The following is a 24311-nucleotide window of genomic DNA, read 5'->3' as shown; positions in this document are numbered from 1 at the left end:
GGTGACAGAGATGATTGCACTCAATTTTTTTCTGCTTCTCCGTGGGGTATTTGACAGTTCATCACTGCTTTCTCTCCACTCTGTTCCTCAGCCACAGTTTGCCCTATGCCAAGAAGTATTTGTCTAGTTAGTGTTTATCACTATCCTTATAAGACGGAAATGTTTTCAGCCCTGGAATCAAAATGAACTATGTTCTCTATGCCCATTGCACTGCTTACAGGACTGGTTTATATTTGCAGCAAATGTGGCTGAAGTGAGTAATTGCAGAGGGATGTGAAGGTGGATGCTGATTGTTTACTACTTCTAAGGAACAATTTCTCCCAGTGACACCCTATTACAGAAGTTGGATTTTTCTGAAGGTTTTTTTTTTGCCTTTGTCATGTTTAGACACCTAGCAGAGGGCACGTCTTCATGCCTGATTTTTTTCCTAAGTTTTCTGCTAGACACTGATGTGGTCCCTGAACTGCAATCCTTCTGAACCAGCTGAAACTGGATTGCTGTTATCATGGCTCCTGTGGCATCTTCATTCTTAGTCCCCTTCCTCTCAGGGAAAGCCAAAGAGCCAAACCAGCCTTGTGTGTTGCATTAGATCCAGTACAACAGGATATAACTGTTTGTGCTGCCAATACCCAAACCTGCAACCTTATGTTTCTTCTATATATTAAGGGGAATTGCAATTGGAGAATTGCAGAACCTAAACCAAACATTCTTCTCTCCCTTTTACCTGTTTGTAGGGCCCTGCTGGTAGCCCGGGCCCTCCAGGTGCCAGTGGGATGAAAGGACAAAAGGTGAGTTGGAACAGGATGCATGAAGGGGGTTTGACACACATCTATTAATTCCTCCAAGGAGTAATTAATAAATGTGAAAAAAATAGAATATCAGGACTGTTGGCTTAATATTTATCTCAGTTGTGTATAAGTGAAGCTTATATGCATGTAAATGTTTCACTTTTCAGATGCTGCTTCAGTCTGAAATGGCTATAAGTGAGTGCTAACTCCTGTCTGTTTACAGCTCCTCTACTCTTGGTTTAACTCTCACAGTGGGAGTAGAAGGAAGTAGAGAGTAGTTTGGCTCAGGAAACCTTCCTCACCTAAGAAAAGCGAGCAGAAATGTCAATATATTTTTGCAGATGCTGGGTTTCTGACCCAGGACATGTAGAATTGACACAGAAAGTGCCAATCAAACAAGGCCAACCCTCCTACCTACAAAATACTTATTTCCCATTACTTTCCCACTCAGATCCAACAGCCGTAGGGGGGTTCAGAGGCATCTACAAGCAGGGTACATCCACTGTGCTGATCAGCAACAAGATCTCTGTGCTCCAGCATGTGTGCAGTAGAGAGCAGTCTTGGGTTCATAACACTTCATCTGTATCTCTGAAGTGTCTGCATTCGCTGCTTCCAGAAGATATTTATCTCTTTGCTCCATTACTTTCAGTGCAGCTGATGTGTGTCTCCTTCTGCCATAGTATGAACTCTCTTTAGAATAAATGACAAATAATAATGAAACTTGCCTTGAGAGGAAACAGCATGAAAGTTATGTTGGATCATTCACAGACCTATGTAAGTAAGGAATAAATAGTGTGAAAGGAAGCTGTAGGATCATTTTTGCCTTGGTCTGTACCTAAAGTAAAGGAGATACTTTCCGGAAACTTAAAAAAGCATAATCAATAGTGGACACTGCTGGAAAAAAAATGTGCTGGAAAAAACTGATAGCCTAGATGGCCCTAAATCACATGAAGAGGGTGTGCATCTCACTGTCCTGCAAGCACTTTATAGCCTGGAGCTGTTCTATAAAATGAGTTGGGGAGAATGGGCCCATTTCTCACTCTTTTATCTTTTTACAAAGATTTTTTGCTCCTTAGCAAACAAAAGGATTTTGCCCCCTAAATAACCATCCTGCAGACTCTGTTAGGGATCTAAGCATCAATCAGTTGGGGTTTTTTGTGTGGTATGTGTACAGGAATTTAAAGATTTTTGAAGCTCACATTTCATGTTAATGTGCAGCCAGAGCATCATTCATTTGAAGTCACTAATTGTCATTAAAATCAATGTATAACGTCATAGTACACAGCCAGTTCCTGCATGAATTCCTCTGCAGGCAAAACAGAGTTAATTGGGGTTGCATGTTCATATCTATTAAATACAGGCTGGTATTGAAAAGAAGAACCTACAACAGCAGTTGGAAAACACACTCTGAGGTTTGCTTATGTTTTATGTATTGGGTTATGTTGTGTTCTGTGTTATGTTACATTTCTTATGTGTTTCCCTGCAGGGTGAACCAGGACTTCCAGGATTGCCTGGCTCTTTAGTAAGAATTTTTTTTAGCTTTCTCAAATGTTGTAGGCATTATTGCATGAGAAGAGAAAGTAGAAGATGGGAGTGGGAGAGCTTTACCAAATGAGAGATGTTCTTACATGTTTGTTTTAAAAAAGTGAAGTTAAAAGCAGCAAAAATTATTGAAGATGGCAAGCGATGGGTTCCAACAAGGAGATGCACTGCCACAATTAGGGGAGGTTTTGAAATATGAAGATTAGGACTTGAAGAAGGAATGAAAGTGTTGCCTCAGGACTGTGAGGTTTCCAGGACAGTTGTTGAGTTGATGTCTACTGGCCTTTGGAAAGCAGAGCCTGTGAAAGCTATAAAAGCAAGTGAAAGTTCAAGAGTGAGCTGAATGGCTGAGTGCCTTTGTCATGGGCTGGGTGTGGGAGTTGGGAGGGGAGAAGAAAAAGGAATTTTCTGATGGGGTGAATGATCTTTCCTTGCATTATGTCTGAAAAAGTCCTGGTGGAATGTGAGAGAACTAGGACCTTATGTAGTGAAATTAGGAAAACTGTGATAAAAAGCAAAAAGAGAAGATAGGACAGGGAAACTGACCTTTCCTATGGCTCTAAATTCACATGCCCTCTGCCTTTAGCAATGCCTTAGTGTTAGTATTGTCTGTATGAAGAGGTCATCTCCAAGTGTATGGAGAAAGATTTCCTGTGAAGTACACAGAGGAGAGATCTACGACTGAGTTTTGCAGGGGCCAGTAACAAAGCAGTTGGGAAGTATTCCCTTTACTTTCTGGGGTTGGTTGACTCTGGCTGGACACCAGGTGCCCATCAAAGCTGCTCTGTCGCTCCTCCCATCAACTGGACAGGGGGAGAAAAACATTACAAAATGCTCATGAGTCAATATAAGGACAGGGAGATCACCCCATAAATGCCATCACGGGGAAAACAGACTCAAGTTAATTTTTTAGCAATCAAAATCAGAGTAGGATAATGAGAAAGAAAACCAGATATTAACAGACCTCCACCCCACCCCTCACTTCTTCCCAGGCTCACCTTCACTCCCTTTTCTCTACCTCCTTCTGCTTAAGAGCAGGGGAACAGGGAATGGGGGTTGCAGTCAGTTCATCACATGTTGTCTCTGCAGCTCCTTCTTCCTCACACACCTCCCCTGCTGCAGCATGGGGTCTCTCCCATGGGAGACAATCCTCTGAGAACCTGGATCCTTCCAGCAGGTTACAGTTCTTCACAGACTGCTCCAGTGTGGGGTTATCCACAGGCTGCAGGTGGAGATCTGCTCCACCATGGACCTACCTGGGCTGCAGGGGAATCTCTGCTCTGGAGCCTAGAGCACATTCTACCCCTCCTTCTTCACTGACCTTGGTGTCTGCAGAGTTGTTTCTCTCCCATATTCTCACTCCTCTCTCTCAGCTGTTGTTGCACAGCATATTGTTTTCCCCTTCTTAAATATGTTACCACAGAAGTGCTACCACCATTGCTGGTGGCCTTTGCCTAGGCCAGCTGTGGGTCCCTCTTGGAGCTGGGTGGCATTGGCTGTCAGACATAGGGAGGAAGCTTGTAGTAACTGCTCACAGAACCCACCCCTGTAGCCCCAACCACTAAAACCTGGCCACACAAACCCAACATATTTTTTAAAAAGTTAGGATTAAAATTAGGAAACAGCACTCTTGATCTATGGGTGGAAAGCATGAAAGATCCACACAGACCAGCAACTGTAGCACTGTGCCAAAGAAAGGCTGGGTGCTAAAGACAAGAATGAGAAGCTCCCTGGTGCTCATGAGAAAGGCAGAAAACAATTTCCTTACCCATAATGTGATAGAAAGCAAAGGAGGGAGAAAGAGAGAGCTCTGAAAGAAACCTCTTTGGGTCAGAGCCTTTTACTGTCCTGCTTAAATGTGACATTAGTGATGTGACAATAGTTGCTGAGAGACTTTGAAAGATACACATAACACCTGAAAATGAGCCAAGGTTTCCAGGATGTGGGTGGAAACAAGACTGAGAAGACTGCCAGGTGTCAGTCACAGCCACGGTGGAGGCATCAGGGAGCCAAAGGAAGGTCTGAACTGTGTACATGCCTCAAGTCAGCCTGCTGTTTATGGGATGCCTTCTGCACTCACTACAGCTGTGTCATTTTAAATAAGACAAGAGCTGGGGGATTTACCAACTTATTTAAAATGATGAGATAATAGAGTAAATTCTTACTGCTTATACAGCCACACAAATCCCTTCAGAGGTATCTGAGTGAGCAAACCTTGTGTCAGTCTGAGCTGTTTAAATAGAAAGCATCTCCCAGCTTGCAGCAGGATTTGAGGAGCAATCAGCAGGCATCTTGAGGGAATGGCAAGGGGGGATAATTACCCTGTAGGGGACCACCATACTCTGGGCACCTCCTGTGTTGTCTTTCCTCTTTTTCTCCTTTATGACTCTGCATTTCTATTGCAGGTGCATACTGAGGGCCTAAAAGGAGAGCAAGTAAGAGAGATTCCATATTTATTCTTCCATTGCAATGGTGCTTTTATGTAGTTCAGTTGCTCGTTAGATTAGATTTTGCTTTAAAACTGTGCTTCAAAATTAAGGTGGATAGAAGCCTCGTTAGGCCATCAAGAAAAAAGTTTTCCTATTTACTGTGGAGAAAATAAATGAGCAAGGAAAAAGAGCAATGTCCTTTGCAGGTGTGGTGAACCTGAGAAGTATATATTGGAGTATATATAATATAGAAGTATAAATTGGAGTGTCAGCTATGCAATTCTTTAAGTCCAAGGAAGTGTTAATAGGAAAGTTACACTGTATTTGGGTTTTATGCTGAGTTTGTCACTGATCCTAGTCACTCAAACAGGGGAGAGGTCTGTTGCTTCAATCTGTTAGTCCTACCTAGAAGTAAAGTATATTTAAATTTTGATTTTGTGCTGGTAGGTGCATATTTTCTATTAAACTGTTATTTAATGTAGTGTTATCTGTCATATAGATGATACTTTAAAGCCCTTCACAGCTGTGATGGCTCAAGGGAAATGCCTGTGGAAGCTGTTTTTGCAAGGATTTTCTCCACCACCAAACCCCAACCCACAGTGTTTTAGCAGAATATTCAGGAATACCCAGAGTCTTTAGCAGAGTTATTAACCTTTGAGAAACAAAGAGCCAGTTATGGATAAATGCCTGTGTGGGTGGATCAGTCTGTACAGTCTCATGCGTGCTGATAATTCAAGTAGCTGAAGGAGAAAACCACCTGGTCTCTGCACTGGTTCTTTGGGACCTAGGAGGAAAGGGGTGGTGTGGGTCCTGCACAGATAGACAGCATGAGTAATGTGACCATATACTTTTTTCATACAGATATTTTAACACTGTTTTAAAAAAAAACCCCAAACATTTCTGTAGGGAGAGCCTGGGCCACGAGGACCACAAGGCCAACCTGGACTTCCTGGACCTCCCGTAAGTGGTTTCTCTCACTGCCTGCAATTTCCAGAGACTGAAACTCAGAGTGGTGTGAGGGATACGAGCAAAACCTTATACGTTATTCAGGCACTAAGATCTGAAGCAGTGCTCCCAGCCTCCTGTTCTCTTCACTGCTGAGAGGTCTCCTGCTGTGGATGGTCACGCTGAACTTATGGAGATGGCACCCAGGACGTGGGCAGTCATTGCACAGAGGCAGACTTTGCCTCAGGGCTGTTGCCATGCAGAACCTGATTAGTTTTCTGTTCCTAATGTCCTGAAGAGCTCTATGGGCATTCAGCACATCTCCAAGAGGCACTGGTAACTTGGAAGCTATCATGTGGTGAAGGTCAGAGAGCTGTTAGTGTAAAAGGGGTTGGATTTATGTCACAAGGTCCCGGATAAAATATTTTGTAGATGGAAAATGAGTTGGGTATATGTGTTTGTGTTTTTAACACATTTTTTGCATTGTCTTAGACATTTATTTTTACTTAATTGTATTTTCTAGTTGTGTTTTATAACCCAGCTGTGCACGATATCTCAGTTCAGATTGTCATTGCTACCTCATTTGCAACTACTGGCTTTTCTCATTCTGAATTGTTTGTTGTGTTTCACTGTTGATTTGGTTTTGTAAAATTGGTAGCATTGTGAAGATGCATTACTTAGGTAAATCTGGTTTTAATTATGTCATTTAAATATAGTTGTGTGCTCTGTATTTAATCAGGGCATTGTCACTTTTCTCTATCCTGTTTTCTTATTCTCTTCTGCTCACAGGACCACATAATAATCAGGTAAGAGTTGTCTGGGTAGTCAAGCAGTAACAGTAGCACAGAGCAGCTAGGAAGTGGTAATATAGTTAATTAATTTTTCTTACTCAATTAACTTCCTAAAACTTTTCACTTTTAAAGGGTGAGGCTGGTCCAGAAGGCAAGCCTGGAGTCCCTGGGTTACCAGGTCAAAGGGTGAGTTGTTCTTTTTACTTAATGTAAGTCTCAAGAGGCTGGGGACAGCTTTACTTGGTAAGGTTTGACCCACTTTACATAAACTTTTCTACTTATGAAGGATCCTGGAGGCCCCAATCCTTTTCTCTATTCCTTCTTTATGGTCCAACAACTTTCTGTACCCCCTGGAGTCCACAGACTGTGTGCAGTGCCCTGGGGGCCCTAGGAAAGCTTCTTGTCATTTACTCTCCTGTCTTTGTGTCTGCTCCTTGCTGCCACATGGATTCTTGGAATGACTCTGAGTGTCTAGAGCCACTACTCAGGTGGAGCAACTGAAAGTTCAGAGAAATGCTCTTGTCCTGGAAGTCAAATAAAGATGCAAAGACACAATACTTATTACTTTCTGTTCTGTTTGGTCTGTACTCAAACAGAAGCTCCCACAGAATGGAAGCTGGTGTCCCATTCTCCACTAGGGGCTTACACAGTTTCCTCTTGTTAGAAAAAAAAAATAATAAAAAAATTGGATTTTCTCTGACTTGGAGTTATGTCTTGAAATATTCAAGTAGAGAGAAAAAACAGGTTTCACAGCAGACTTGATCACATCTCATGAATGCTCTGAACCTCCCTTTCCTTGCTTCAGCCCATTCAAATGGAGAACATCTGACTAGGCAACATACAAGGGTGGAAGAGAGAGAGCTGTTTAGCCTTTGTGGAGGCAGTCACGTCTCAGTTGTTTGAGGGGTTGTTTTTTTAGGTAAGCACTTGGTCATAGCTTAATCCATAGAGGAGATTGTGGGAGTTGCCTGCAATGCTCTGCACTTGAGTTAGCACTCATAGGTGTGAGAGACCTGCTTGTGAGCATGGGAGGGCTATGGGCAAAGGACAGCACAGGGAAGAAATACATTCCTTGGTAGGGGGTTTTCTACAGACTTCCCATTGAGTTGCTTGGTATTAAATGGAGCTGTAAGCTTGGCTTCTCCTTCAGCAGTACCTGAAGGGGCTACAGGAAAGCTGAAGAGGGACTTTTTACAAGGGCACGGAATGATAGGGCAAGGGGGGAGCAGTTTCAAACTGGAAGAGGGGAGATTTAGATTAGGTATTAGGAAGAAATCCTTTCCATTGAGGGTGGTGAGACACTGGCACAGGTTGCCCAGAGAAGCTGTAGGTGCTCCATCCCTGAGAGTGTTCAGAGTCAGGTTGGATGGGGTTTGGAGCATCCTGATCCAGTGGGAAGTGTCCCTGCCTATGGCAGGGGGGGTGGGACTAGATGATCTTTAAGGTCCTTTCCAACCCATGTCATTCAAGCAATCTATGAAAAGATAGGATATGCAGTATTGTATTTATGTCACAGCAGAGAAGGGCATTTACTTGCTTTCTTGTACTTTTCCAGTCTTCAGAATATATCACCCATCACTTTAGCAAATAGCTGTTCTGTGCTTTACTTAGGAGTTGACAAGTTCTGAATTGTCCTGGTTTTAAGGCCTGCTGTGAGCATAATTTCTTGAATAAGATTAGTAGAGCACGTTAAGTGGGGAAAGGACAATGATCTGTCTGGATCTGTAACAGGACACAAAATGCTCCTGCTAATGATCATTTGATTGGAGATGTCATTTGATCCATACTGTCTTTGAATGTTTCCCTAGACTCTGTTGTGTCTAGCTTGTTAGATTTCTTCTCCTAAGGGTCTTTATTAGTCACCATGCATCTTAGGTGGATAGATACATTATTTTAATTAAAGTCCATTATTCAATGACTCAATACCTAAGATGAATCAAAGTGCTGGGCTTGGTGGACCTATGTGGAAAACCTACATGTGGGTGAGAGAACAGATTAGCAGACACTACTGATTCAGCATTAGTGCAGTTCTTGACAAAGCACAGATATACATCCAGGCATTGATTGCTGTCTTACATAAATTCAGCTGCAGAAAGCATTTCTCTACAAAGGCTTGGAAGTTAAAATGCCAAGAGCAGAAATCTCCTCAATTTTTTGGTTGGGTTCTAACTGACTGGATGTGAGATAGGGGCAGGCTCTGGGGGCACAGCTTGAAGCTGGAGCAAACCCTCCTCAGCACCCCCAAACAAGAAGACTCTCCAGCAGCACAGCCCAGTGGAGAGGACATGGAGGGGATCATGATGCCTCCATTTCATTTTTGCCTCCAGGCCTGGCTTGTTGTAGAACACTCGTAACATCTCTTCACCTCTGTGACCCCTGTAAATAGAGGTAGGGGTGTAAGGCTGTATGTGAGCAAACTGAACAGTCAGACATGGTTTATCTATCACTAGCCGTGTTCCCCAGCACACCTTAGGGTGATGACAAGTGGTTGTCTCCCACAAATGTCCCTGCATTGCAGAGTGACTGCATCTGGCATGTTGGATGACAAAAACAACAAGAGTTGATCTGTATGAGCACAAGCTCCTGTGCTCTTTGCACTTGGAGCCCTGGCCCATTGTATTTACCACAGACACAGCCTTGTTCACTGTGGAAAGGACAGAAAAATCAGACACAGCTAGAGGCAGACTGGGGACTACTTTTCAGTATGGTTTGCAGACCTATGCAGAACAGATGAAAATCACTAACTAGCTACTTTTCTGGTCCCTCTGCTGTTTTATGTGTGGGGAGTTTCCAGACATAATGCTACACCAACTTGTATCTCCTGAAAATTTGGCTCCTGAGGTACTTTATAACTATTCTGCACTAATATCTCGTAACCTAATGGATGTTACAATGCAAAATTGACTCCAAGACCCTCTGAAGTAGCATGCTGCAAAGAAGCTGATTTAAAACAGTTGCTGTTTTGTGGTATGATTCAACCTCAGTTTTCCTTTGTGGTCCTCAACTAAGTTGTAAATGAAGTCAGCACAGGCACGGAGCCCCTGTCCTGACACAGGGATGCAGGCACAACCATTTGTTGGAGTTCTTAGAAGTCTGCAGTACTTTATGTAGCTGTAATGCAACTGGCACAAGCTACTAATTGACTAAAGTTGTGTTTGGAACTATTTTCATGGAAGAATTCATGTCTCATAACACAGTCCACTGGGAGTCAAGGAGCCTGAGCCGTGCAAGGACAGAGGCTGATGTTAGAAATATGAAGCAGGAGCCACCTACCCAGTGTGTAGATTTCATAGAAGTTGACATATTGTGCCAAATACCCCAATGAGCATTTGGCTGACAGGCATAAGGCCATACACTTGGGAAAGCTTTCTAGGAAGCAGGATGTATGATATTCTTTTGGCCTGAAGTTGCTGTTCCTGTTTCTGCTGAAAAAAAAATAATAAAAAGAGTAGATGGGATAGTATGACTGCCAATAAACAGGGCATGTTCTTTGTGTTATGGTAAAGAAAGTGTCAGTTTAATTTTGGCTGCTGCAAGCTCAGTCTTTCATTTTAATGCATTCTTTGTACTTGCATGAAGTTTTTTCCTTCACCCCTGCTTAGACTGCTTATTTCTTGGAACAGTGGAGAAATAATCTATTAATGTGTGGTACAGTGTGGCTGAATAACCAGGTGGGGTGAAGAAACCCTGTTGTGAGGGCTTCTGATGGCCCAAGGATGCTTCTGGCCTTGGTATTACTGAAGACCATGTCTCTGTTGCCTTTTGAGGGCTTAGTACCAAACCTGCCTTGCTATCTGCAAGCATTGAGAAGGTTAGATACAGCCCAGCTATACCCAGCCTGTCACTCTGAAGCAGTTTAGAGCTGTGTTGCCCTCAGACAAACTTCCCAGAAGTTGTGGACAAGAGAGCAGCGTGGTCACAGCTGTTCTTGAAAGCACAAAGGTTGCTGCTGAGTCACCAAAAGTGTGCCCAAAGGCTGGGATTCATTGCTCTGCAGGAGGATGGGGTCTAAGGGAGTAGGGGACAGACTAAAGAAGACACTACCAAAGCCTAGTTGGTCTTAGAAAAAGAAACGCTCCTGAGCTGACTGAAGAATGTGATAGAGCGTCATCCTAACATTTTATTTAGAAAAAGGGAAACCAAATATGTTTGGGAGCAGAGAGTGAAGCTAGTGGTGCAGAGATTTGTTTGCAAATTTATCAGAAGCTGTCCCTCCTGCAGCCCATTCTCAGAAGCTCCAACACATACAGTGTGTTTCCAATGGAATTACAATAATGCACTCTTCTAGACATAGTTCTTTAATGTGGAAAGATAATCAGAGGCCTGCTTACATCTTGGGGAGTGATCCAGTAGTGGCAACACACTAAGAGGAGCATAAACTGGGAAGACAGATCATCTTTCAGGTATTTAAAAAGACTTCTTGGTGAATCTGCTTTAGTTGCAGGTCTTGAAGTGTTTTACGGGCACAGAAGAAAAATGCACAGTCTCTTTGCTAAATCTACTGAACTGCTGATCTGACAATTCACATCAACCCCTTGATCCTGTCTGGGGCAATAGGTAACAATACCAACCTCAAACAGGCGACTGGGTTATGTTCCTCTTATTAGCCAGCTGCTTCCAGGTGCCTGGCACCTGATGTCTCTTTTTTGACAATGATACTCTCATATCAAGGGCACACGGTAGGAAGAAAGAAGCTTTGCTCTTCTCATCTGTGCCATAAGACCTTTCAGTGATAGACAGTAATGTCTTTCAGATTTTACTAAAACTGCCTGAAAAAGAGGTAGCACTCTTGAGAGTCTAGTTTCATTTTAGGGTGGTTTTGTGGTTTTTCTCTCTGCTTGTCCTCCTCTGTCTTCTGTGAAATCGAAAAGAATTGAAGCGCTTTGATTCTGCTTCTTAAGTTTCTTGACACCTGATCTATTAAATATTAGTTGGAAAGAAACCTTTTCTTTTTCGATTGGTAAACACAAAAGGTGCAGGTGCATGACATTCACCTGGAAAACATGCAGATGTTTGGGTAATCCAGCCTGAACACAAGGTTCTTCTGAAGTGTGCTCCAAATAACTTGGATTTCAAGAATTTGCCTCCTTTTGAAATAATGCAAGTTCATTCAAGTGATTGAAATGTCAGAAGGAAACCAAAAGAAAACATCTATTTATCCTACAGCATCACTTTCTACATAGCCACCAGGTAACAGCTACTACCTAGACCCTTTTTCAGTTTGAGGTGCTGTGCTGCAGCTTTGTCAAAATCTTCCCATGCTCAACGAACAATCCGTGCAAAACAAAACTAAAATAAAATACAAGCGTCTCTTAGAATAGTAGCAATAGTCTTATGGGGGAAAAAAATAATGGAAAAAATATATTTTAAAATAATAACTGTTAATGAATGTCTTTCTCCAGGATTAAGACTCCAATGTACATGAGTCAGGCAGATAATAATTCCCCTTCTTTTTCAAGTTACGTCATGCATAAATTGTGCAAAGCACAGAATGAGAGTGAATTGACTGTAGAAACAGAGATAACTTAGAAAAAATTTGCTTCAAGACCTTTTTTTTTGTGATCAAATTGGGAGGTTTTGTGTCATGCACTGTCAGGTTGGAGGCAGGAGGAATGGATGCAGCTCCAGGAGTGAGTTACTGCATCTTTAATTCAGCTGTCATGTTTATCAGGTTTTCATTTGCTTGTGTCCACATCCCCTGAATGTTTGTCCCTGAAGTCAGAGCAGCAGAAAAAGCATAAGAGATCTTCCTTGGCTCTTTAGAACTAGATTACAAGGCTGTGAGTCTCAGGAAATGCTGCATTTTTGTTTTACAGCAGAGCCTAAAGGGTTCTGTTAAAACTGGGGGTTCAGGCACAACATCCACCCAGAAGGGACATCTTAAGAACACTTGGCAATACATGAAAGGTTTAACCTTGTCAACTGTAAGGAGGAAGGTAGATTTATCAGATCCCTGCAGAGCTGCTGAGCTCTTCTTTATTCATTTGATGGTGGGACAGAAATAACTTCCCTCTTCTTAATAAGTCTCTCTCCTGTCTAGGCGGGTTATTGCTTATCATGTTCCTGCCCTGGCCAGTCACTACTTGATATGGGCAGTCAACACTGTGTGAACTCACTTCTCCATGTGCCAGCTCTCCTTGATTTGAACCACCTTAGACTTGCAGGGTGCAAGGGAAGGAGATAGTTGATCAGTGTCTCCAGGAGGTGATGTGTGAATAATCCAGCACAGACAGGAGAATAAGTTTGCACAGCAAATTAGGTAGACTTTTTCTGAAAGAGCCAATTCCAAAACTCAATTTCTCTCAATGTCCAAAAAACCTTTATAGCACTTATTTTTCTTGGTCACAACAGCCCCATGATCATCCATAAGCTGGCATTCCCTGATGGTAGTTGAGAGCACCTCAAGCTGGGGAGATGCTCCCACTTCTTAATTTACTTTCTTTGTCTAGTGCATATGGAGACTGTAAAAGGCTGGTACCTTCAGGGAGTTCAAACATTGATTAACACTGCTGGATTTCTTCTGGTCTCTCTAGTAAGGCAGAGGTAAAAGGACAGGGGTAATCCTAGCATCCCATCTGTCTTACAGAGAAAATAGTTGGCATTTGTGCTAGCAGTCATATTCATTCCCAATTAAGGGTGTTTCCTATGTAGATGGTACCAAAACCACCACTGGGGCCAAACCTCAGTGAAAAGCATGCTGTGATAATATATGGCCATTCTGGCTTAAAACAGCAAGGTAAGGAGGAGTTCTGGGCTATGATACCTTTCAGAATTTCCCTCTAGCAGAGTGGGTCCAACATATTCCCTTATTTGCTGTCCTCTGTATGGCAGAGATCTTCCCAATGGGTAGTTGTGTTTGTATATACTTGCAGGTCCTTGAAATGTTCAGATGACCTTGTCTGCCTTTGCCAAATTCAGCAGTGCAGATACAAAAATGTAAGCAAATGAACAAAAAGGACAAGGAACCACGGGAGAGAGTCCAGCACAGGCCACTAAGATGATGAAGGGACTGGAGCATTTACCATAAGGGGAAAGGGTGAGAGAGTTGGTTCTGTTCAGCTTAGAGAAAAGAAGGCTGAGGGGGGACCTCATTGATGCTTACAAATATCTAAAGGGGGTGTCAGGAGGATGGGGTCAGACTCTTCTCAGTGGTGAACAAGGGGCAGTGGTCACAAACTGGTGCACAGGAGGTTTAACCTAAATATAAGAAAATACTTTTTCACTCTGAGGGTGACAGAGCACTGGAACAGGCTGCCCAGGGAGGTTGTGGAGTCTCCATCCCTGGAAACATTCAAACCCCTCCTGTGTAATCAGCTCTAGGGGATCCTGCTCTGGCAGGGGGTTTGGACTAAAGGCTCTCCAGAGGTCCCTTCCAACCCCAACCATCTGTAATTCTGTGAAAAAGAAGGAAGAAAAAAGGGACTGACTGATGTTGTAGATTAAATCCAGAGTGAAACTGTAATTGTCAGTGAGGTAACTATATCTGTTTCCAATAAAACACACTTTTTAAACTATGCTATTCTTCAAATTGCTGATGAAGGCAAATAACATGTATTTCATCTTGTCAAAAGGAACACATTCTTACATACTTAGCTGATTCTTACTATAAGGAACAGAGCATAATTGCTGGGTTTCTCTGTGATATTATTTGGAGATGTGGCATTTTACCGGGCTTTGCTCTCATAAGTGTTTCTGTACTTTACAGACAGGCTACAATAGTATGGAGGGAATCTATTCTAGTTTGATTTTGGCTAACCCCTGAGTGGCCAAAATGTCCCCTTCATAGTGGAAAATTACACATCTCAGCTTCTGTGTCAATATAATTATATGCTGCTTTAAGGGATTTCTCAGTGTTTTGAAAAGCACCAAAGTTTCTTAGCATTATACTCAAGGAAGGAATAGGCTCCTTTAACATGGGTTAGTGTGCCTGGCCATCATTGTGGAAACAGAACAACCCATGTATACTCACCACAGGAGGCAAAATATCTCTTGCTCCCTCTTCACAGCTTTTGAGATGGGTTTGGGAAGAAGGTGACGATGCTACATCCTTCCTCATATTCCCCAAGTAATATTTTTCAGATGGGACCAAGTTTTTAAATGAAGCAAGTTCAGCAAACTGAAACCAGATAAAGCCCTTAAGCTATAAAGCTGCTAAAGCCACATCCTAGGGACCTCCAAAAGAAGGTCTGTGTGTAGTACATGCATCTCTTCACTTGCAAGGTTACAGGGCTCACTGGGACTTGTTCTCCTGAGCGCTAGTGAACGTGTCACCCATTATGGTTTTGTATGGAGTGCACAATGGGGTTTGTTCATGCTCTTCAGCTTGAAATGTCTGGGTGCTTACTCAGGGAGCTCATTCCATTATACTCCTTCAAAAGGGTTCTTAAAAACGTCTAGGCAGGTGCCTGCCTCTAATGCACAAATGACTCTTTGAATTGGAGTCTTAAGGAGATGCACAAAGATTGGAAGGGAGGTACAAGATGGCTTGTAAATATGTCAGTGACCAACAAGGTTGGTGGGACATGAAGGGACCACCTGTATGCTTTGTTGTGGAACCAGACACCTTAATGCACCAGCTAATGAAGCTCAGTCAAAACAGGGGAAAGTGTGATGAAAACTTGTTTTGTGTATGATATGTTAGCTTTATCACTCATTGAAGTCTGCAGGAAGCTGTTGTTTGTAGGTGTTGTTTCTGGACATGTTTCCATAAAGAAAAATAAGGGGAAAATTATAAATATGACTCATTACATCTACATGGCCAATCACATCATCAGTGATGTGAAACTTGCTTAATTATAATATCCTCTAAAATGAAAATCAAATTGCAGAAGTAGAAATGAGGGAGGAAAAAATCACTTCTCTGTGTCTCTCAAATATTTACTCCCATTGTACCCTCCTAGTCTGTAACTAACAGCCTCAGAGTATTAATGATTCAGTGTCTATTAGACACCAGGGAAGGACAGATTATTTTTATGAGAAAGCTGATTCACAGAATAGGTGACTTGCTCAAAGTAACACAGCAAGTCAGCTGTTTTGCTCAGAAACAAAACCCAACCTCTGCCTTAACTCCAGTGCTTCATGCATCCTTGTTCCATCCTTTCTTCCTCTTTCTTTCTCATGTAGGACTTTCTCCTGTGTATCTATGGTCAAAGCCATTGGAAACACAAGGGCCACAGCATCCATAGAGGTGAACTTGTCTCAAGGGTATCCTCGAGGTCCTGGCTTATCCTCCTTTGCACCAATGAAGGTCTCTGGTTCCTCTGGAGGAATCATCTGTTGGCAGAGGAGTCAATAAGTACAGTCCCTCGGTGGTAATGCCAACCCTAGTTAGAAATGGCTCATGGATTCTTGTTTTCTGGCTTAGAGATTGTGAATCTTTTATATTCATCCATGCATCAGTCTTCTTAATTATTTTCTTAATGAGTGAAACAGTACAAGGACAACAAGGGACATTGCTTGGCTTTGCTAGGGAGAGGTGAAGGGCTGGACTGAAGCAAGGAAAGTGCTTCTCAGCATGTGCCTACACTTGATACCTCCCTTGGCTGCATCTCAGCACTGTTGACTTCTCTGACCCCTGTGGGCAGCACCCAGGTGGGACTGCAGAGTGCAAGAGACACCAAGATGGGCACGGAACCAACCCTCCTCTGTGAGGGCTGATACCACAACCTGGAAGATACACTCCTCTCAGACACAACTGGAGTTTCACATCCAAATGGCATCTGCTGCCTTTGTTTCTAGCTTTTGTGTTCTCACAGTGATTTACCAGTTTTGGGGTGAAAGACTTTGGGAATTCAGCAGCCATCTTTGCCCTGGTGTCTAATATTTGCTTCTCTGTTGAACACACAGGGTAAAAAGGGAGAACCAGGATTCCCAGGAATCAATGGTCTGATCGGCCCTCAGGTACGTCGTGATTTCTTCTTTTTTGTATAATATGTGGAAAAACATATTTTGTGGCAATAAATGGAACAGGGAGTGGAACATCTCCCTGATGAGGAAAGGCTGAGGGAGCTGGGTCTCTTTAGCTTGGAGGAGACTGAGGGGCGACCTCATCAGTGTTTACAAATACATTAAGGGCGAGTGTCAGGAGGATGGAGCCAGGCTTTGTTCAGTGATGTCCAGTGGTAGGACAAGGGGCAATGGGTGCAAACTGGAACAGAGGAGGTTCCACGTAAACATCAGAAAAACCTTATTTCCTGTGAGAGTGACAGAGCCCTGGGACAGGCTGCCCAGAGAGGTTGTGGAGTCTCCTTCCCTGGAGACATTCAAACCCGCCTGGACACGTTCCTGTGTGATGTGCTCTGGGTGACCCTGCTCTGGCAGGGGGGTTGGACTGGATGATCTTTCGAGGTCCCTTCCAACCCCTAGGATTCTGTGATTCTGTGAGAAGTGACTTGGAGCTGCAATGCAGAATACTGTGACCTCCTTCCCTTCTCACCTGCACCATCTCTGAGGTTGTTGTTTCTCCATTAAAAGCCAAACTAATTTGTCCTGTTGTGATTGAGAGAACTCTGCCTGTCTGGCAGCAATTACTTTTACCTTCCACAGTTTTTCAGCATCTTTGAACAGGGGCATAAGGAGATGATTTGTATGTGATTTCCCCATTGCTCATACGTAGAGCAGGATCATTCCAGAGGGAAAACAACACTTTGTGTTTTGCAATATTTAGGACAGTGTGAGCTGGAAATTGCAGATCTACCTCCTGTGTTGAGGGTGCAGTGTTGTGGGAAGAAGCAGTTTAACAGCTATTTGCTATTCAGAAAGCACACTTCTTTGAGCACAAGACTTTTCTGGGGAGGGGTTTTTCATCAGAGAAGATAGTAATAGGACAAGGGGTAATGGTTTTAAACTGAGGGAGGGAAGATTTAGGTTAGATATTACGAAGAAATTCTTCACTCTCAGGGTGGTGAGGAACTGGAATGGGTTGTCCAGGGAGGTTGTTGATACCCCATCCCTGGAGGTTTTCAAGGCCAGGTTGGATAAGGTTTTGTGCAACCTGGTCTAGTGGTGGGGATCCCTGCTCATTCCAACCTTAATGATTCTATGATTCTATGATTCTTGTGGCTTTGATGCTCACATTCCCACTTGTTCTAGAGAGTTAGGTGTTAGCTTATTGAGGAGAGTAGAGACAGGAGCCTAAAATTACATATTTATTCTCCCCTTCAGGAAGGATGAATAAAGTTAATGACCCTCGGCTCCCTTTTATAAAAAGGTTTTTGCAACTAGTGCCCCATATTGCACCACCTGTAACTTCACAAGGGCAAAATAGTGTTGTGTGTGTTAAGCATCCTCAGAGAGGATTTAGGTCCCTTGTGGATCAGCCCACGTATTATAATATTGACACTTGCTTCTGGCTTTGTTTCTTGCTAACTGGGTAAGCAAATGCAGCTGACCCGAGCCACTTTATAAGGTCACCCCCTGCAATAAGAAAAATCTCCTCAGGAATGACCTCAAGCAGGAAAGATGCAACCTCACTTTAAGCTGACCATGCAAGATGAAACTTAGAATATTTTGATGTTTGGATTTTTTAGTTTGCTTTGGTTTGTTGTTTTGCCTTTTTGGTTTTGTTTTGTTTTGTTGTGTTTTTTTTTTTCCCCAAAGTAACATTAAAAGGCTCCCCCAACTCTTTTGAACCATCTGCGTAGCCCCTCGGAGAGGATTTTCATTGCTTTTTTGGGGGAAGATTTTTCTCCATGCATTATTTCTGAGATATCTGACACTTCTCATCCAAAAAGTGATAGAATCATAGAATCTTAGAATGGTTTGGGTTGCAGGGACCTAGAAGATCATCTAGTCCTAACCCTCCTGCATGGGCAGGGACACCTCCCACTAGACCAGGTTGCTCAGAGCCCCATCCAACCTGGTTCACCACCCTCACAGTAAAGAATTTCTTCCTAATGTCTAACCTAAACCCTCTTCCACTTTAAAACCATTACCCCTTGTCCTATCATTCCATACCCATGTCAAAAGCCCCTCCCCAGCTTTCCTGTAGCCCCTTCAGGCACTGGGAGGTTCTCTAAGGTCTCCCTGGAGCCTTCTCTTTTCCAGGCTGAACACCCCAACTCTCTCAGCCTGTGAAGTCTAAGTCATACTTACTCAGCTCAGGTTCCTTGTAACTTTTAAAATACATATATGCATGTGTTAGCAATTTTATAAACGTGTCTTGAGAAAATTGCTGATATAGCATTAAGTAGTTTTACTTTCTGCTCAGGCTAAATAAAGTTAGAAAATGTTATGTTAATTAAAACTGCACATAATGCTAGGCCCATCGAGGGATGCTTAAATTGACTTTTCCTCCAAGGTATCTATAAGAATGGGAAAAATATTGCCCCCATTTTAGCAGTGGCACACTGTTCTGGACATATAACTGCAGATTTCCTCATTTCTTTTTGGAGAAAGTGCTTACATTCAGTTTGTGACAAAACTACTTTTCAGCTTAACAGCAGGTTTTGTCACATTAGGGGTTTTTTAGCACTTTAGCATTTTTTTTCAGTCTCCATTAGTCCATGCCCTAAAATGCCCCAAAAGAAAAGTGGTTTCCTGGTACTGTAGCTACATGGATATTCTTCCAAACCATGTATGGGGGGTGTGTGTCACTTGTTCCTGTTCTGTCTCCATGGCACTGAGGGCCAAAATGATTTGAGTTGGCCATACATAAGCTAGATGAGGACACTCAAAATAATCTTGTTTCCTCTGCTATTTAAAATTTAAATTAATCTTTGTTTTCTTGCCTAACTCTCCCCATTGACAGCTGTATGGGCAAAAGGAAGGAGTGGATATAAAAGCTGTGGAAGCTGTATTGTTGCTGAAAGACAAAGAAAAGACCATGATATGTTGCCAGTAAATCCTGAACCCCTGTTCTAGGTACCCAGGGAAGTCTTAGGTTAAATTGACCCAGCCTCTTCATTCCTGAAGCACCTTCAGAGAGATGCTGCAGTTAAGTGTCAAATTCTGAAGCAGCAGCCAGGAGGCAACTTCTCAGCCGTCCTGGGGATATTTTGTGACAACAGAGTAGCCCTAATTTTGCTTCTCTGTTCTTGCACACAGCAACTCAAATTAAATTTTAATCTAAACAGATTTTTTTAATTATTTTTTTTTGTTCCTTCTCAATCAGCTGAGGTGCAGAACAAGCCTATGTGTTTATTTGTCCCATGTTGTCCAGTCAGAACCCCCAAAAACGAGCTTATTTTCCAGGGACCTCCAAAAATGGTGCATTTTACAGTATTGTTAAGCCCTGAAGCAGATACTCTGGGGCTTATGTCCCTCTGGATATGAATGATTTTCCTGCAGCAAGGACACAGACATCTGAACTCATAATGTGTTTATGTTGTTATTATTTATTTGTATTACTTTAGTTTCCAGGAGCCTTCATCATGGGCCAAACTCCTATTGCAGAAGGCTGTTGAAATGCAGACTGAAAAATGACTGTTTCTGTAAAGTGCTTTCAGTTGAAATAGATGGATGGGCATTTCTGCATGGTGGCTCGTGGTGTTGGTATATGATGTCTATGCCATCATCTGTTGAAAGGAAGAGTCAGAGAAGGGGCTGAAGGCAGTTGATGAGATGCCTCTGTAAATGGCTTTCTAGGCATGATGGGTATCCTGAGAAGAAAGGAGATCTGCAGCTGAGCAGTGTTTGCTCAGTGAGCCACAGTGGCTGTGCTGGCAGGCTCAGCAGAGACAGGAGCTGATGCCCCAGTGCTGATGCAGGCTCAGACACTCTGAGCTGTGTCACTGAATTACCAGTGCTGGAGTTCAGCTCCAGATTATAGAATCATAGAATGGTTAAGGTCGGAACAGACCTTAAAGATCACCAGGTTCCAACCTCCCTGCCATGGGCATGGACACCTCCCACTAGACCAGGCTGCACAAGCCTCATCCAACCTGGCCTTGAACACCTCCAGGGATGGGGCTTCCACAACCTCCACAACAGGGGCAACCTGTTCCAGTGCCTTCCTACCCTCATGGTGAAGGATTTTTTCTGGATGTCTAACCTCAATCTCCCCTCTTTCAGTTTAAAACCATTCCCCCTTGTCCTGTCACTGCCCTCTCTGGTGAAAAGCCCCTCCCCAGCTTTCCTGGAGCCCCTTCAGGTACTGGAAGGTGCTCCAAGGTCTCCGTGGAGCCTTCTCTTCTCCAGGCTGAACACCCCAACTCTCTCAGCCTGTCCTCATAAGAGAGGTGCTCCAGCCCTTTGATCATCTTGGTAGCCCTTCTCTGGACCCTCTCCAACAGGTCCATGTCTTTCTTGTGCTGAGGGCCCCAGAACTGTGCACAGTATTCCAGGTGGGGTCTGACCAGAGCAGAGCAGAGGGGCAGAATCCCCTCCGTGGCCCTGCTGGCCACACTTCTTGGGATGCAGCTCAGGATGAAATTTCCTTTCCAAATGCTAGCACTTGTTGAGTTACAGGTGGGGATGCAGGTGTCTGAGCTCCCATTACAGCTGATGGAGATCCAGATAACACCATCAGTAGAGCTCTCCTAAAGCAGGTACCTACAAATGGTCCACTGAGCCGCCCTCTAGATTCCCTGAGCCAAGCAGGGACCTGCTGTCCACCTGTGAGAGAGCAAAACAAGTCAAAACTTGATGTTTTGAGCAAAAATATCATACATCACACTTCCAATATCTCTGGGCTGTTACTGAGGTTTGCCTTACACCAGATAACCTGGTGGTGTAACAAAGACCTGAGAGGAAGACGGGTACAAGCTGTGCCTTCTGCAGTCATGGCTGTCAGTGATTTAATTAGTACAGACTTGTCTGTAGGGTGTGAGCTCAAGCCAAGTAATTCAGGAAATAAATTACATCCTCTGAAATGTGTGATGTCCTTAATGCCCTTTGTGTAATGCAAGTTAATACTGTGACATGTAAGAGAAGGATACGGGCCCCAGCTGCAAAGCTCGGATTGAATTCAAGCTATGCCAGTGCTGCTCGAAATTGGAAGATACTGCTCAGAGCTATTTTTAATAAGATCTATGCCTTTAACAAAAATAAAGGGAAAAAAAAGAAGTCTCCACTAGTGCAGATCACTAGTACTGAAGCGAAAGACCATGAGGGAAGGTTTTTTGTTGTTTTTCTCATTTGCTGCACTGACTCAGTAAACCAACTCAAAGCAAACACATAGGGTAATAAATCTTCCTCTGTAGACAAAAGAGATCATGTCCATATCTTACACTAAGTGATGAAATTAAACAAATACTGCCTTTCACTGGGAGCAAAAAGTTCTCCTGGAGAGACTGCTCTGTACAAAGTGAGCTTTATTCAGTACTTTTTTTCAGAGCTGGAGGACAGTGCAGAGGATTTTTTTTTCATAATAAAAAACTGTGTTTCTAAAAGTAATGTTGGTACTCCAATTATTTGGAGTTATGCCAGCTGGTGGTATAACTGGAGACTTCGTCCATGTATGAATTGTGATACTGTCTCTGACTAGAACTCGTGCATGATAGGTAAATGTTCAGATCTGTTGGTTCTTTAGGGTTTTGGTTTTCAGTGTCATCAGCAACAGCCTTTTTCTATATCCTCGTATCTTTGTCTTGGTTTGGAAGGCAAGATTTAAGGAAAGAAAGAAAGAAATATGGTTCTCTAACACAGAATTACTGAAAATAATTCACAGTAGTTGTGCTGGTGGGTACTGTAGTGCCTGGGGTAAGAAATGAAGAGCAGATTTGAGGAGCTGATCCCAGAACCCACTCAGATGCAGCAAGAGGAGAAATAGGAAGTCAGAGTAGCAAGAGATATAGTGAGACATGGGGACTGTTCCACAAAATGAGCTGCAACAGCCTCATTTCTGATGGAAAAGAAGAAATAAAGGGGAGACAGTACAAAGCCAACAGGAAGGGTCTGTGGGGACTTCCTGAGACATGAAATTGCAGGGAGTAACTGGTTTTGAAGTAGAGACAAGCAGAGGCACTGGAGGGGAAAAGGCTGTCAGCACCGTGGTTGTGCATTTCACTATCAGTGTGGCAGCAGACAGGATGCTCCTGCATGTCCCAGAGGATCTTCTCGTTCATAAAGCTGGCATGCTGCCTCAAAAGCCCAGAGCACAGTCTGTTTTGATGTGGCTTAAGGGCTTCTCTAAGCCTTTCTCATAGTGTAAGAGAATCCAGTCATCAGCATGGAATAATACACAAGAAATTTATCTGTGCAAGCTTTGACTCCAGAGACAAGTATCTGGAAAAGCCATCAGACTTCCCTTTCCATCTTGGAATGGATATGTTCACCTCTCCCTAAAGCATAGCCATCCCTTCTTTCATGGAAAAGACATTTAGGCCAAGCAGCCTAGTGATAGAGTCAGAGGCAAAGGTTTTTGTTCCTTTTCAGAGCTTCCTTAGGGAGCACAGAACCTGAGTCTTAATAGCTCTGCATTTCCTAGCCTGTCTTTCAGCAAAATAGACACTGGAAGAAGAGACCATCCTTTAGGGGATCCTGGAGAACAGGCACAGCTGTTCCTGCAATATGGACAGTGTCAGACTTCTTTCCTGAGAACTGTCCCTACATCCCACTGTGTAAGGATGGAGCTGGATGAAACACAAGTCTGAAAAAATCCACCTCCCCAACATTTTTAACGAGGTCCCACCTCACAACACACACACCCCTCTACACACTGTTTGGTTTTTAATGAAGATTTGAAAATGTGTTTGTTTGCTTTTTCAAAGCAGCAGTTTGAAAATACTCTGTTTTAAATATTTTTATAAAACACCCACGTTTTAGATTTGTTTCCAAACTGAATTTGTGTAGAACTCTTTTAGAATAAATTTTTCATCTATCAGGTTTTGCTTCAGTGTGTAGGTAGCACACATCAGTCTTTATCAGCCAGTAGAAAAACTCTCCATTATTGTTTTCTTCTAGATCAAAGTTTTAAAGTGACAACACTGGAGATTGAATTTGGGACAGGGATTCTCATCTGCATAATTCATCAAATGATCACTGAAAAATGTGATCAGTAAAATCAAGTACTTCAATCTGGATTCAATTACAAAAGGGAAGCAAATGAAACAGATGATGTGAGATTTTGGGGTTAAGCATTAAAAGCTGTCCTGTGGCTGGTGGTTATTTTTAATTTTTTAATTGCAAATTAATGCTGTCAGTTTGGTCATTTAAAAATACTTGGAACGAATAGTCCTTGCTCTGATGTGTACTCAGAAGCCACGAGAAGGGCTGCAAAAACAAATTGAAATACAAGTGAAACTGATTTGTTCTGGACAGTAGCAATAGGGAGGGCTGTGTAAGTGACATGTATGATGTATTTCTGCAACATTCATGTGATTGAGCTTTTATATTTCTCTGAGCTCCAGTGACTTGCTGTAGCCCAGGCCATAGAAGCAAGAAATCTGGTAGGACAGTAGATGTACTGGTGTGCAGAGTCAGCTGAAGGAGGCTGTCAGCATCCCATGCATCCCCCAGGGATGACTGGTGGTAGGTATGAAAAACTGCTCTTCCTACATCCATCTCAGAGAGGCTTTTTTCAGAAGAGCTTTCCATTAGTGGGTGTAACATTTGTTGGTGCAACATGTGGTAAAGCTACATGAACAAACCGGTCTTGGTTTACTGTGTCCATCTCTGAGCTCTCAGCACAGGAAAGACATGGAGCTGTTGGAGCAAGTCCAGAGGAGGCCACAAAGATGATCAGAGGGCTGGAGCAGCTCTGCTCTGGAGACAGGCTGAGAGAGCTGGGGCTGTTCATCCTGGAGAAGAGAAGGCTCCAGTGAGACCTTATTGTGGCCTTTCAGTACTTAAGAGTGCCTATAAGGAAGATTGGGACAAACTTTTTAGCAGGACCTGTAGTAATAGGACAAAGGATAACAGTTTTGAACTGTAAGAGG

General features: G+C 43.0%; 1 protein-coding gene across 1 annotated transcript in view; it reads left to right on the top strand.

Moving 5' to 3' along the window:
- The window catches only part of COL22A1 (collagen type XXII alpha 1 chain), a 218528-nt gene that overhangs the window by 131562 nt on the left and 62655 nt on the right, over positions 1-24311 (top strand). The window contains exons 19-24 of the mRNA XM_051612195.1: positions 735-788; positions 2275-2310; positions 4736-4765; positions 5666-5719; positions 6628-6681; positions 16342-16395. Of these exons, the coding sequence (XP_051468155.1) occupies positions 735-788; positions 2275-2310; positions 4736-4765; positions 5666-5719; positions 6628-6681; positions 16342-16395 (282 nt within the window). The remainder of the gene's footprint in view (positions 1-734; positions 789-2274; positions 2311-4735; positions 4766-5665; positions 5720-6627; positions 6682-16341; positions 16396-24311) is intronic.

The sequence above is a fragment of the Apus apus genome, chromosome 2 (assembly GCF_020740795.1).
Source record: "Apus apus isolate bApuApu2 chromosome 2, bApuApu2.pri.cur, whole genome shotgun sequence".
In the NCBI taxonomy this organism is placed as follows: domain Eukaryota; kingdom Metazoa; phylum Chordata; class Aves; order Apodiformes; family Apodidae; genus Apus; species Apus apus.
This window is presented reverse-complemented; position numbering and strand designations above follow the sequence as displayed.